General features: G+C 38.5%; 1 protein-coding gene across 3 annotated transcripts in view; it reads right to left on the bottom strand.

Moving 5' to 3' along the window:
• Positions 1-997: 997 nt before the first annotated feature.
• The window catches only part of DOCK11 (dedicator of cytokinesis 11), an 87,689-nt gene continuing 72,643 nt past the window's right edge, over positions 998-16,043 (bottom strand). For all 3 annotated transcript variants that reach the window (XM_062584852.1, XM_062584853.1, XM_062584854.1), the window contains exons 45-53: positions 14,499-14,605; positions 13,420-13,542; positions 12,383-12,496; positions 10,445-10,591; positions 9,122-9,332; positions 8,572-8,762; positions 7,818-7,918; positions 6,190-6,328; positions 998-3,695 (exon numbers count right to left, since the gene is read on the bottom strand). In XM_062584852.1, the coding sequence (XP_062440836.1) occupies positions 3,573-3,695; positions 6,190-6,328; positions 7,818-7,918; positions 8,572-8,762; positions 9,122-9,332; positions 10,445-10,591; positions 12,383-12,496; positions 13,420-13,542; positions 14,499-14,605 (1,256 nt within the window). In that variant the 3' untranslated portion in view covers positions 998-3,572. The remainder of the gene's footprint in view (positions 3,696-6,189; positions 6,329-7,817; positions 7,919-8,571; positions 8,763-9,121; positions 9,333-10,444; positions 10,592-12,382; positions 12,497-13,419; positions 13,543-14,498; positions 14,606-16,043) is intronic.

Genomic DNA, 16,043 nt, shown 5'->3' with positions numbered 1-16,043 from the left:
GTCTCGTGCCTCTCTGAAGCCTACTGTTAATGGGAGTTAATGGGACTGTCTCTACAAGAAGGGAAACTCCAACATAGTTTCGGAGAGAAGGCCCTGTGCCTATGTTCATCTTATTCTATATCCAAATACCAGTTGGCGCATGTCCCAAAGGCTTCCAAAACAAGACAAGCATGTTACAAACTATTCTCACAGCCATGATCTTCCATTTATTAGCCTATGTAATGAAAATTTCTCCTCCGTTTCCAGAAGAAATTTAGAGCATTGAGTAACACGTAGAAATGCATCCTTGGTCGCAGTAAATTCCAGGTTCCAGATTTTTTTGGGGAAAGAAAAGTAACTCCTAAAATATTTGGCTTAAAATACTACCTTCTAATCTCTCTGCAGAGAGAAAAGCAGTATGTCAGAGAAGAGAGTAAATGTTTACATTTTGCCCATTCTGTCCCATGCAGGTGTATAAATCTCTGGAAATGTTTCTTATAAATAAAGTGCTGGCAGACCCTGTCTTCCATGCATCCTAGCTGCAAACAGTCTGGCTCTACTGCATACCATTATCCAAAACAGTCCCGACACTGAGAACAGCCGAGTGCTCCTAATCCTCATTGACAGACGCTTTACCCTATTTCTCCTTCCTTTATGCGAACAGTTGAGTGCTTGCAGACTTACTAGTGCCTCTGTTCTGCAGACTGAATGTGTTACACTGCAGTTTTGCAGCAAAAGTAATTGAAAGAGTATGTGTAAAATACGCATGTATGTATCTGGTATGTCTCTATCTATCTGTATCTATCTACATAGATATATAAATAATATCGGTAATAATATCTATATTAATAGATATGTATCTATATAGAAAGAGTGCAAGTCAGGTTGTAATTTAAATATGTATAGTAATTTCTACGGACCAAAAAGATTCCCAAACAATTCTTAGGACTAAGCAGAACAGGAAAAACTGAAGCGTTAATAAACATTTATATTCTTTGAGAAAATAAAAAAAAAGACGCAAACAGGAAATACCCAATGTGAGAACTGAAAAATAGGCACATAAATAGTACGGTACCCAAATATCTGTGAATTAAACTATTTCAACCAGAAATAAGAAAAAAAGCTGGAGAACTTCTTTAAACTGGGACAACTTCCTAAGAAAAGGAAAGGAAGAGATAAAGAAAATACTTTTCTGGCACAGTTGCCAAAATACAACTGCAAAATATCTAATGTCCATCTCCCCAACATTTCCAGATAGATGTAAATGTTAAAGCAAAAAGAAGCCCGTTTGTTGCTAGCCTTTTTATGACCTATCTAAAAAGGACAAATTTTCTTGTGAGATTTTCCTGTTACAAAAGCAGCAGGATTGTTTACTGGCAGGACAGTAGGCAAACGCTTAGAACAATTATTTTTGTTTTTCATCAAAACTGCTAACAAGTGTGTATTCTGAACTGCACTGCTTCAAAAAGCATATATGAAATAACTGCAAATATTCTAACTGGAGTTTTGTGGTGGGTACTTTTTTGCTTGAATTACTTAGACAGCTTGACAATATAGTAAATTAAAATGATAAGACAATTCCAAAAGCAACAATTAGTTGAAAAAATTAGCCAAAAATGTCATCTTAGAACATCAAAGGCATCCAAAAACATGAATAAGAATTTCACTGGAATTCCAGCAAAACTAAGCAACAACAGGTTGAAAAATCCCGTCAAAAAGATCACCTGGGAACATTAAAGACACCCAAAAGCATGGATAAGAATTTCACAGGATTCCAGCAAAACTATTAGTTTACTTGTAATGTTTAAGAGCAGTATAGTGCAAGAGCTTTTGGATATCTATTGCTCACCATTGCTTATTGTATTCAAAATATGCCCTCAGTAACAATGTTTAGATTTTAGCCAGCCCTAAAAAAATCATTTAATGTACCCACTATTAAACAACTTCAGCATCTTTTAGAGAAGTAGTTTGGAAAACTCTCACTACCTGCCTTTAAACATTCTTTGCCAAAAGATGAAAATCAGTAAGGTAATAACCTTAACTAAACATACTAGTCTCTCTTCCTCTTTCTGTTAGGCTAAATTTGGAGCCTGCCTGGCAGAAAAGCACATACAAGCAGAAATGTGGTCTGTTTGTTATATAGGCATATCTATATTTTGCTTACAACAACAACTTATGCATGAATTTAGGGATCACAAAATTTTTCTCAGAAGACAATTAATTTTGGGTATTTAGAATCATGCATAGTATACATCTCAAAATGTGGTCCATTCAATATTTGACGTCATTTTGATACAGAAATTAGAAGCGTAACATTTTATAAGCACTATAACCAAGCTAAATAAGCTAACCGGAATCCTATTTGTATGGCATTTTGTTATGCATCATTAAAAAAAAAAAAAAAAAACCCTTCCCTATGAACTTTTGGAACAGTATTTACAATTGATGGGATTTTGAAAAACACAGGCATTAAAAATATAACTGGCTAAAAGAATTACTGGTCTGTTTACTTCTTCCTGTAGCTGGAAGTGTCCTATTAAGAGAGACAGAGATAGTGTATTAAAGCTTCAGGGAGAGAAGGAATAAAGAAACTCTGGAAAATACATTTGCTCTAACCACCAGCCAGACAAAAATAACATGTTCTCAGAAAACAGATCTGTCTAATATCAGGGAACATGTATGTCATATGATGTTAAAAAACAAATTTGTGCAAGTTATTTCATTTCAGTGCACTGCACTTTTTTTTTCTTTAACAGATCTTACAGATTATTACATTTTTTTTCTGAAAAGTGTTAAAGCACTTTATAATTCCCATCTCATTTTAAGGTATCCTCTAATAATTTCCATATATTCACATGCAAATCTATTAGTTTATATTTGTGTTAAGCCATGAATAATAAAGAGTAAAATCCGTATCAAATGACAAATCTCCTGCAGACACGCAGGGTAAGCCACAATTGAAAAGACGTCGGTAAGCTCAGCTACCATGGTTGTTACTTTAGAATTATCTGTACAGGGGAACTATGAAAATCATATAATTTCTGAATTAGCTTTTTATTATTCCAGAGAAGGGCAAATTTACTCTCATTATGTGAGTGCATAAGGCGTATGTAGCCCTAGCCACTTTCCAGAAAAGGAGGATCTCTTACCAGTGACTAAAATTTCTTCTGTGTGTTCCCTGTCTGACAAAGCTTTTAGCAGCATACATGGTATAACGCTGATTTCTATACACTCTATGCTCCTTCTATGTACAAAGTAGTTTTACATTTTATTATATTCCATTGTACAATTTTACATAGTACTGTTCCATTTCAACTCATAGTTCAGCAATTCAATACATACTTAGATAACTTTCCATGTACTGTTATACATTTAACAAAAAAAAAAAAAAAAAAAAAAACGTAGAAAACAAGCACAGTGGTGCAATGTCCAGGCACTTTCAATGTTGCTCTGCAAAATAAGCAAGCACCCTGTTTGAAAGCACGGTAACTTTTGGAAAAAAAAAATTGAATCTTTGCTCATCATGAATTTTTAGCATCCTTTGCACAGTTCCAAGGATTCCTGAGAAGGCTGTATAAATGTCATCAGCATGTTTACATCTCAGCAGTGGGTCTAAGCGAACAGTAACCTCCATCACCAGATGTTCCACTGATTGCACAGAAGACATGTAGGGAGTCATGCATCCATGGTGAATGCATTGTATCTTCATGGTACATCTAAACGAAACAAAATAGTCACAAATTCAGTAAAAAATTCCGTTCACTATTATAATCCAACTTTTTTAAAAGGTATGCAAAAGAGATAGCCAACCTTGTCTTCAAAGCTGTTTCGCAAAGGCAGCATAGCAGAGAAATGAGAAAGAAGAGTAATTCAGCAATTTCTTTAGCATGCATACATATACTGTTTTATATATTACTATCTAGTTTTCAGTTAAGACTATCCAATTTAGGGAGGAAACAATCCTCTCTGTATGGCAACTTCTTATTTTAATCTAACAAGAACAGAATTTTAATACATTTCGTTGTAAGATGTGCTGTAGGAGTAGCAGATTGTTTTATCCTGTCCTTCAGGAGGCTCAACAAGTTAGTCTGCATTTACATTACTGAAACTGAGATCACTGGCCATCACAAAGAGTTTCTGGACATGCAATATTCTGCTGCTCTCCAAGGTTTCCTGCACCTATTCAGCTGCAGTTCACCATTTTCTTGGTTTTGAATAGGTTGCAGGCTGGCCCAGGAGTTACCCATCTGCTAAAATAGGTGTAGTGCCTGTGTGGCTTTGGAGGCACTGAAAATACTTAGAAAAAAGGTATGTTATTTGTACTGAGACACCTAAATGAATTTAATTTCCTTTCATGTTTAATTGAGGAACTTTGCAGAAGAGGAAAAGATGCTTCATTGTATTTAAATTATTATTTAGAGCATTTGATGGAAATACAAAGTTCAAGCTAGCTGCTATTTACATCATGTACAATCATGAAGAATGGTCCTTGTAAATATGATGCTTTAAGTTGCTTTTAGATAAATATTAAAGCCAAGTAGAAAAAAAGAAAAAAGTGTACCATTTTCAGTGAGCACTTTACTTTGATGTTTCAGCTGCTGTAATAATATTTTCCCATTAACTAAGAACAAGGCAATGGATTTGTAAAAATATATATAGGTAATAGGGTGTACTTTAATAATGATTCTTTGTTATAAGATAATCTTAACTATTGTACTGCTGAGATGCAGAACCGTATGATTTGTTTTCACTTTGAATATTGCAGAATTCAGAAACCACAAAAGTTCCAGCAGCTGCATGCAAATTAAATGCTTTGGAGACCTTCACTTGCAAACAGTTTAGAGTAAGCAGGTGGCAACTCCTATGAACAAACATTTCTGAGCAAATTCAGTGGTGAGGTAAACTTGCCAATGCAAAAGTGGAAAAAAAGAACCAAAGCTGAATGTACAAAATGAGTAGGTGGCCCATGAAGAAAATGGTGGTTGTGGGCAGAATAGCAGGGAAATCTTGTAGCAAAAGGGAGATAACAGCAGTCATTTATCCTCATTATACTCTTATACTCATTAATACTCTTCAGCACCATCATGAGACTGCACTTTATTTCCCTGAAATGACATTATACTCACCTGTGCCAACACTCTATTTGATTCCTCTAAACATTATTTTATTGTAAGTATTCTTGATTTCCAAATATCAGTTTGGTGCAGTTATTTTGTCACTTGCACATTTTTATATCTATTCGTACAGCTCCTTAGATTATGTGGAATTTGTCTACATATTTTTATGGACTTAAAATGCTGCAGTTTTAATTAAGAGTCACTCATGGAACTGTTGTATTAAAAGTAAATGAACTATGTTTTGTGCAACTCCTCTGTGCTTATTCCTTCTCATTTAAGCAGTTATATTTCTGATTTAAACTAAAAGGCTAAATTACTGTATGTAAAATAACTAGGGAATTCCGAAAACATTCAAAAATTCAAATGAAAATTTCAAGAATGATGAATCACTTAATGCAGCCTATACTGTTCACTTTATATGCTTGATTATTTCATATGTACATATGTATACTTTTGCCAAAATGAAGGCAAAATTAAATGGCAGAGGTACAGAGATCACTTCAGAAAGCCAGTTTTCATCTCATTTCACAGCTTGATACTAAGTAGATGAGCAATTACTCCTTGAATCTCTCACCTCTCTGATGATATTACTCAAATGTATTTTCCTAGAAAGATCCACGAAGACATTTAATTAAGTTAGAACAAATACTTTAACAGTGCATATAAACTGCACATTGGCATTAGGCCAAGATTCAAAGACAGTAACTTCAAAGAAAAATAAAAAAGGAACTCAGGCAGGATATAACAAAGGAAACTGAACTTTTTCTAGCAAATTTTGACCTATTACTCATCACAGGATTCTTACAACTTGGAAAACATGAGGCGAAACATGGCACAACATTTCTGGGGGCCGTGGCAAGCAGGAATCTAGTTATATGGATCTCTGAAGACTCCACCTTGAAGCACACAGCATACCAAAGCCACGATGGGGCTTCCAACCGACAGAAACCAGGTTGTTATGAGTTCACCAAACATATCATTTACTTTTCCACATTCAGCGACTCGTGTTTTTTCGTTTAGTTAAACAGCATGAGGGGAATCGTGGCTAGTTCCCACGCGCAGAGAACCAGCTCCGGGGGTACCCAGTACGTGCCTGTTCGTGGATGATATCAGAAAGTTCTTTCACCATTTCCCTAAAGTTTGATTTTAGTCCCTCGTGGTACTCCAGCTGGTCCTCTTTAATGAGCCGCTCGTTGAGTTCCAGAGCAATTCTGCAGGCTTGTATAAACTTCCTGTGGATGAAAGGAATGAGCTTATGGCATTACACTTTCCACCAAGCAGGCAGGCAAATCTTTCAGCTACCCTTTTCTCCATGGTTTGAGACAAGTCATGTCCTAGGGGGTACCTCTGGCCCAGTGGAGCACATGGTGGGGAGGGACTGTCGGGCAGGAGCATGCTTTCCTTTGAGCCTGGGCTCGCCCTAATTGCAATGAGACACGCACGCACTCGCAGTGTGGCACAGGGTGACTTGCACCTTTCCCATCACTTCTGGCCCCGCACATGGCTTGCAGACTGCAGATAAGCCCATGCAGCTGCAGGTGGGGAGCAGAGAGAGGCCCTGGTGACATGTGGCTAGAAGGCAATGGTAGGACTTGACCGATCTGGATGTCCCCGCTACAGCACTTGTGCTAGAGGTGAGGTTGCTAAGAACAGACACACCATTCAGAAATAGATTTAGATCATGGGGAGCTGCAATATTGCTTGTTTTCTCAGTGTTGCTCATTTTCTGCACTTCATTTCACAGGCATATACTTCTCCTTATTTTTCAGACTACAGTGGCAAAACAAGCATGCCTGGGATTTTCTGGGATTGTCTGTATGAAGCACAGTGATTACATTTGTTTTTCAGGGCTGCACAGCAGGGCTGAAAAGTGAAAATGCCTTCCCTCTGTTCTGCCTCCGTGCGTGGCAGGCTTACGGTGATCATTTCCTTATTCCTCCCATGGTTTGCCAGGTTACTCAATACACCAAAGGAAAACAGGAGTGGCCCCGGTCTGCTCCTTCCATGCAGTGACTGGTAGAGTCACTTACTGGGAGTCATCAGCACCCAGTAAAGGAATGGAGGAGCTGGTAGGCAACTGGTTGCTCCTGGAAGTCCAGGACGTGCTCTGGGAAAGATAGGTGGGGAAGCACATTGTACTGAGGGCAAGCAGGAGCTGCCAGGGCACTGCTTCTGCGTGGAGGTAAGAGGCAATGTTATAAGCACTTACCCTGAGGGACAGCACAGACAGTTTAAAAGAAAAAAAAAAGTCTGTTTCAGCTCTCATAGTTTCAAAAATAAGCAACAGAAACAAGAATGATGTTGAAGATGATAAACTGGAAAGGGTTTTGCTTTAAAATATTGGAAGTCCATTATTTTCTAGTGAAAACTCCCTTTGGAAAGATTCGGAAACAATGCATCATAGGAAAGATCCCGGAAAACAAGGCTACCAAGGCTGTTTTTTGAACATACTTTCTTCACACACTAAGCTCAAACACCCACACAAACAGTTGAAGCAGGCGTTCAAGGAGACTGCTGCCCCAAGTTTGGGAACTCTTGGCAGAAATGACTACATTGGCCCCTTCACACCTCTGAGCACCTGCAACCCTGGAAGACCTGGATCTTTCTAAGACACATTTTTAGCATTCGGCACCTGCTGATTTAGGAGGCAGACAAAAACATTAGAAAAGCAAGTATCATATTCTAACTACAGCATTAGTTTTATTACATTATAAATCCTACCTGAACATTTCTTTTAATTCATTCACCTTCTTAGCAGGATATTTGCTAGACTGACTGTCACTTAGGAAAGCCCTAGCATAGGCCAAGGGACCAGCATTAACCTAAAAAAAAAAAAAAAAAAAAAAAAAAAGTTATTTATAGTTGAACTTAAGTTGAATTGCTGAAGCAGTTATGAAAGCATAACAATTTAGTTTTACTTGAAAATCATTAGTATATTATTTGAATACCACCAACCCTGCATTACGAATGTCACAGGAGGCATCTGGAGTTTCTAAGTTTGAGTATTACTTTTTCTATCTTAAGTTTTTTAAAACTTAAAGACAAATGGAGATAAAAAACAAAGAGGCAGTCTGTCTCCTCATACTTTCCTCTTATTTCTGTTTAGAAAGCAATATGGTCTTAAAGTCATGTACCCATCTGGAGAGAAACCAGGTTTACAAAAAAGCTATTTCTGCCTTATGTTTACAGTACACTTGTCAAGAATTAAGAATAATTCAGCATCCACCCATTGTAAACTAATGTGGAAATACACTTGTACTTGACACTGCAAACAACTGGACAAAGTGCTTACTGCCACGAGCCACCTGCTAACATATGTACGCAGCAAGATAAGTTGTGTTGGCGACATCATGGCTGCAGTGCTGCAAACAAGCTCGTTAATGATTTCTGGAAAGTAAATGTGCTGCATTGCCAAAAGATGACTCACTCTCAGATGTACATATAAATATAATTTCGAGTGGATCTCAGGTCTTACCTGCACAGAAACACAGCCTTGCAACTTGAGTTGCAGTTGGATCATATCAACATCACTGGCAGAGCAGAGCTTTTGCAGCTCTGCTGTCTTGTCTTTTATCTCATCAGTAGCAACATCAATTGGTTTTAAATTAACCTGATGTTCATAATTGACTGGAATTCTCTTCTTTACATACGGAAAGGAATTCGAGGCTAGCAGAAACAGCAAATAAAGTTTATGGCTTGAAAAGTATTTCAAGAAATTGAACTATTCTTCATAGGACAAATAAAGGCAGATCCTTGCCCGCAGGGTTTTACTCAGTGCGTGTGGAATCCTGAATAAGGCTCTAATCTAACAGCATGACTTACTCATTTGTAAATATTTGCACACAAAAATATAAGGTAAACTCTCCTCTAACCTCCTCCCACGAGTGAGACTAATGCATCACAATCCTGACTGAAACTGAATTTCTTTTTAGTACATATAATTTTAGTACATATTTCAACGTACTAAAATATTCTAAAAAGAGTTCCCAGTATCTACTGTCTCACATATAGATGCTTGCACTTACTAGTTAGAACGGTCCTTTTTTTACACTGTTCTTCCACACTGCCATGCTTTTTTCCAGATAAAGTATAAGGAGTTTCAAACACAAATCTATTGATGTTATGAGTTCTTTCAAATTCAGTCTTTCTTTCAGAAATTTCTTTGTCTTCAAAGTAGGGCTTCACATAAGTCACTTGAATATGGGCATACTTAGGATCAAGGTCTTTAACATTTACCTGCGAGATAAGAGGGTTACTTACTAGAAGAAAAAAGGCTACAAACATCATTGACAATCAGTTCATCTATCTACTGGGATCTGATTTACCTTGCTGTGATTTCCTGCTGTCCCAGCCCCACTGCATGCAAGCAAATGACACACAAAACTCTCCCATAGATGTTAGCCGCGATGGCAAGGTGCTAAGGCCATCTGCTAGCAGACACATGAGATACGGAGGTGTGGCCTGAAAAATCCTTCATCTGGTGCCAAACAAGCTGCGTGTGGAACAGACAGCCACATCACCATATCCATCAATGTAGCATGTGCCTGACTTACTTAGTCCTTCTAATACGACCATATTGCTTCCAGGCCATGAGCTAGCGTCTATACAGTACCGTGCTGTGGCACGCAAATCTGCAGGCTGGCACAAAGCAAACTTTGGGATCTCCAGCACAGTCTCTAGTAACCCACACATACCCACAGTTGCAGCCCAAGGATGTGTACACCCCTCGCAGCGAGGATAAATGAATATTCCAAAGGAAGCAAAAGGAGCTACGGCTGTTGCAAGCTTTATGCTCGGTGAGAGTAACAGTGTGTTTCAGACCGGTGTGCAGCAGGGCAGTCCATGCAGGAAGAGTTACACTAGTGGGATTCGTGTCCATGGAATCCCCAAAACTGCACCATAAAGAGGGGGAGCTGGCAAGAGGGTGCAAAGGATTTTATCTTAGACTTGCAGTGACAAAGCAACAAGTAACTCTGTTTCCACTCATCTGCTCCTTTGTGCTGGTTTCTAACTCCTCCTTGACAGCAAGGCTCAGAGAGATGTGGATTGCAAATTTCCAATTGATAATTCCCAATTGATTTATTTCCACCTGGGAGTCACATCAGCACAAGTCTTATCAAGGTATGTAACACGTCCACACTAAGGCATAGGGATGCGAGAGGGAAATGGAAGCAGAGTGGCTTGTAAGAGGAAAGACAGGGCTAGCGTCTTCCTTCCCACTGGCAGAACAGTACTAGTCAAATGCAAATGATTATTTTGTCAAACTCTTCAGAGCATAGTCTAGTATGTGGCCCTGATATTCACAGCTAACAGCATTTTGTTAGCTTGTTTATTCAGTTTAATGCTACCTTGTTAGAATCCTGGATAATTTTTACAGTCTCTGACCCAAATTTTTCTCCATAAAGTTTAAGAAGTCGGAAGGAGATCTCCGAGAGGCCCGTCAGCTTGGGTTCTTTATAGATGTATTCCTTTCCATCTTCTTCTTCAAAGAATGTCTAGCATTAATCATACACACAAAAAAAAAAAGTGAGAAACAAATGGGTTTCTTCACTTGGGAAACTTTATTTTAGATTTGCTACTTTGAAAGCAACTTTATACTAAGATCTCAGAAAGTCAAGAAGGTTTATATGGCTGTGGCTTGCATAAAGTGTCACCGAACACGGTCTGTTTAACAGGTTCCTTCAAAAACTGTATAAAAAATTAAGTTCCTAAACCAACACAAGCATGTTGTTGCTGAATACAAAGGCTTGAATAGGATTGATGGGAAAGCTAAACAATATGGGAGAGGAGTTTGGCCAGAGATTGTCTTTTAGAGAGCACAGAGAGGCACGTAGCAGAAAAAACACAAAATCAGGCACAGAGGAGTAGAAAGACACATAAATTGAAAAACCCTGAGAGCAGAGCCACATGAAAAAGTCTAAGGAGAAGGATTTGGTGTAGGCTGAAAGGGTCTTGAAGCAATAAATAAAGAAATGTGCTTCCTCTGGTTTGATTCCTTTTGCATTAAGAGAAGTGAAACTTAGTGCATGTATTGTAAATAGAGACAAAATTGCACCAAAGGCATCTGCCTGCATCGCCAACCCTTCCCATAATGGAAACAACCTGAAGGCTTCATGCTTTGGCCAGCCATTCCAGTTAGAAGTTGTGACAGAGAATTAAAACTATCTCTGTGTTGTTGACATATAAAGCTGGCAAAACTTTAAAATGAAAAACTGGATCAAGCATTGGTCATCAGGATAATATGTTATCCTTAGCTTAATGGGAGGGGCAGCAAACTAAAAGTAAACAACTGCTAGAGTTTATCTGTCGTTAACTTGATTAACTGTCCTTATTTGCTTTGTAAATATCCAAAGTTGAAGATAAAACAAGGACAAAAATAAAATTTATGTTGCTGCAGCAAAAGCTAGTGCTCAGATATGTTGTAGGGGTAACGATGGTGGTGTTCTTGTATCCAGGATAGTTTCAGGGGTATACATGATCTCGTCTAAAAGAAGCAAACAGGAAAGACAGGGCTAGTATCACCTACGTAACATTTTCTAAAGAGCAGTTCTGCATCTCCCCCAGGGTAAGGGTTCACAAGCAGAAGCAGATGGAAGATGGAAGCACAAGGAAAGAAGAGAGGTAATACATTTTATTAGACCAACCGATATAGCTGGATAAAAAAGCAACTACTTTTAAGCACCGAATAGTCTATGAGGTCTGATAAGAGCATACTTCTTTGATCTGCAAGCCCCAGATCTCTTCCATTTTTCTAACTACCTCAATTAGTCTAATAAAAAAATACCATCTATCCCTACAAATATGTAACCAACACTGGTATATATTGTGCCTCCAGCTTCTCAGGTAACCATTTTACTCTGCTGATGCCTATAAGACAGCAGCAGTTGTCTGTAGAAGAAAATAACTGTTACTACTGCTGGTTATATACTATACATTATACTATTACCAGTTATATACTACACACACTAAACTGCATTTGTATGAATTATAATAATGATTACACAGAATGCGGTTTTCTGAACCTACTAAGCCATCTCCTAACTGCTGAGCTGCTTTATGAAAATCCTACCAGCAGTGTCACAAGCTTTCTAATAATAAAGTACTCCTAGAAAGACGGAGAAACATTGTCCTGAAAAATGTAATAATGAGACGCTTATGTATACACCACCAGCAGCTGCATCCTGAGTAGGTAGCAGGCTTTTCAGCTGCAAAGCTTCACAGAGGAGCAGCTTTATGGGACAGGATGCCAGGTGAGTGTTAACTGGCAAGCTGGTATATACACTTACTTGTCCATAAAAGGCCACTCTGAAAAAGGTTCCAAGAAGTCTCTTCTTCGAGTGCATTACCTCAAGTATCTTCGCATAAGCTCCATGAAGCGTTCTGTACAGCTGAGTAAGTTTCTGGAAATCAAATCTTAACATCATTAAAGTAGAATTAAGCAAGCAGGAAATCATAGATAAAACACTGGAAGCTACTGAGATATCTGAACCCAATCCAACTCCAGGCCAGAATTTCTGAAGAGGCTCACTTTTCCTTTGAAAAAACTCAGTTTTAAACGCATGATTAGCTTCAGGTCTGCAAGGTGCCTCTGACTGCAATAAAGCCACTACCCTTAGAGATAAGAACTGAGCCTAGAGTCTCAGTATGCTTCTGGACTAAGCCTTTAAGGGTAGAACAGTTTGCAATATAATACCCAGAAATTCTTTTCTGATTAAAAACAGCCTTATGATGCAAAAACAGATCAAAGCTTTCCCTAGCTTCAATTATACAGTTGGAGGCTGTCCTAGTATGGAAAGGGACATGGGAGAGGGAGGGAAAGTGAAGCAGCATTCCGCAATCCAGCAACAACTGCTCTGGAGTGAAAATCAGAGCAAGTGATGGGAAAGAGCAAAGAGAGCATGGGCTGGGCTAGTATCAACTTCCTTACTTCCTCCAACGGTTGCCACTGAATTACCTGCAGATTTAGTCCTCTCTTTGAACAGATCTCTCTCTTTTTTTAACCCTTAAAATTCTTAAGTCTTTATGCATTAAAGGGGGAAAAAAATCAACGGCTTTGATGAGTGCATGGGAAGAAGGAGGACAGCATTATATTGGTGAATGCAAATTATTACTTAATAAGAGACTTCTGTATCTGGGAATGCCTTAACTTTAATATTTACTCTCCAAATATTGCTTTTACTAACTTGTTTAATGACGAGCAATGCAACACAGTTTGTGCTTTACTAACACCAAGCCTTTAACTCATAATTTCCAAAATAAAAAAGCCTCTTGTTTTTTTCTTAGCAATCTAGGAAGTTACCTGAAATGTACAAAAAATGCCTACCTCAAATTCACGTCGCTTCTCATAAATAGGAATGATCAATTTGGAAACTTCAGAAATTATTTCATAACGCTCTGCCTTCCACAGGCCATCTATACATTGCTCCAGCAGCTCCACTAGGACTTCCTATGAGAGCAACCAAATGGGTATTGTTAATAATAAAACCAGAAGTTAAAACATTTTAGCTTCACATTGTTCAAAAAATTGCAGAATACATGGCCACAGTTTCAGAAGTTTAAACTCAGTGTATACCTTTTCCAAAGGTATTTTAAATTTTGAAGGGGAAAAAGCTGAATCATTTTAAATAAATTTGTTTTGCAATAAATCATTAGCACAATAGCCTGCAAATATGTCTTGGTTATTTAGCTACCTCCCCAAGAGAATGTAAAAACTTTGGGACGGTCTGGAGATGACAGCCATGGAAGTCAGATGTATTTACACATCTAAGACATATGTGCAAGAAACACGTGCAATCGGTGATGGTATGGGTTGCTAGGGATCTGCAAGCCTAGTGTTGATTAAAAGACAATCTAGCAGCGATATTGCAGGGCCACCTTGCTCAGCCACGTGGCGCACCCAACACTCTTGTCCAGGGATGATGCAGAAGTAACTGTGAGGCTTTATGATCCATGGGAGGATTATGCTTCACTTCCCTGGTTCCCCGCTACAGTTTCTGGACTGTTCTGCTGCTGTGTTGTGTTGCAGAGCTGTCCCTTTGCTTGGCAGGGCAGGATGGCACCTGACTCGCATTCTGCCCCTCCTTGAAAATTTCATGTTGCAATGCCCTTTGCCAGCAGAATTTGCATTTGCATAATGTGGCAGGCAAAGTTTGTGGTGTAGCCTTTTCAATCTTAGTGCTAGGGAAGCTTTTCAAAGCAGCTAACAACATGAGCCAGTTTTACTGACCTGAACTGTACCCTTCAAGTGTCCTTTTCTCTTTTGAAATTGTCACAGAATATTCTTTCCTACAGGTGCCAGCACACAGCTATAATTTATTACAGGTCTCACACAAAAAGATCTAAAGCTAAATCCTTGTCAGCTACCAAATCTTAAATCTGCAGGTCTGTATCACAAGACCTCACCTCACTGTAATGTACGTCCATCATCCCACCATCTTCTTTCATTGCACCTTCTTCATCAATGTTGGGAGTGATCTTCCTGAAAGCAGCACAGCCACTGGAGAAGAGTTCTGCAGAGGACAAAAGTAAATAGCTTTACAGAACGATATATCTCAAACGCATCACGCTTCAATAGCCAGCAAAGCAGTCTAGCTGATAGAGAGATCCTGCAGGAAGCAGGAGAATTGATTCCCATTTTTGCTACTGATTTACTGTATGACACTAAACACATCAAAACCTCCTTGGCCATTCTTCTTGGGAGTCACTCCCAGCACATAGCCAGCACCAAGGACAACAGATCTCCCAGCGTGCTATCTGGAATTTCAGCATTCATCTTTAATTAATCAAATGGGCTGCAACCCACTATAAGTTGGGAAGGACAAGGGTACATTTGTGCACAGAAGGTGTGAAAAGAAAATTACCAGAAGCTGGAGAGCTGGGTAGCAAGTGAACAGGGTTATACACTCCAAGAAGAAAGTATGTTTCTTTATGCGCCCCAAAACTTTGGGTTATTCAGCCTATGTATGTGTAAAGAGCGTCAGTAATGGAGATAGCTCATTGCATTTACTTGATATCCCTTTGGACTTGTTCCTCTTTGGAAGTTCTCATTTTACCACTGATTTTGGTCAGCAGCCTCCAGCGTATAAATAAAGAATGACTAGCTTTCAATCCTCTCTGCTCTGTAACTACGTAAATTTTGTACACATATTGAAAAAAAAAAAAGGCATGATTTTTCCCACTTAGCTAACACACAATACATAATCTGGAGAGACTCCAAGCCCCCTGCGCTCTGACTCCAAGCAAGTCAGATACACTCCCTTTAACACAAAGGTATGTCATTAGCTTTCCTGGGCCCTTAACGTTTAAAAGGCAACAGAAAGTTAAGTGAGCATTTCAGCAATACTCCTTCTGTGGAAATGAGAAATGGGGTCAAGATACCAACTATGAAATAGATATTTAAAAGAAAACCTGTAAAACAGCGTTACTTTAGAACAAACCAGTCTGCCTTTACTTCCTGTTTTGCATTAAACTAGAAGACTTTTTTTTTTTTTTTTTTTTTTCCCCTCGGGTTGTTCTTTACCTACTTGTATAGTTACATTGTAGCTTCATTTTTTGACTGAAATTCAACTATAGTTTTGTATACTACCTATAGCGATACTTCTGGTATGATGAATATACTGAGAATCAGTTTTTTAACGTGAGCTTCCTCCCTGAGCACATTTCCTAATGTGAAATACATTTGAACTGAGATGTGATGTATCTGTTCCTATTTTACTCAGCAAAATGCCAACGTGACTCTAGAACTGGCCAGCTTAGTAAATGCCCATGCTTGAAAAGCTGGATTCATTTCTTTAAAAATACTCATCTTCTGCTGCTTTTGGCAATCCACGGCACATTATTTTCTTTCCTTTTTAGTTTGTTTAGAAATGCTCTACAAACAATCATTTATCAAATCAGAAAAAAAAATTATCTTTAGAAAGATTTTGATCCCCCAAAAACTCAAGGAAA

The sequence above is a fragment of the Rhea pennata genome, chromosome 11 (assembly GCF_028389875.1).
Source record: "Rhea pennata isolate bPtePen1 chromosome 11, bPtePen1.pri, whole genome shotgun sequence".
In the NCBI taxonomy this organism is placed as follows: Eukaryota; Metazoa; Chordata; class Aves; order Rheiformes; family Rheidae; genus Rhea; species Rhea pennata.
This window is presented reverse-complemented; position numbering and strand designations above follow the sequence as displayed.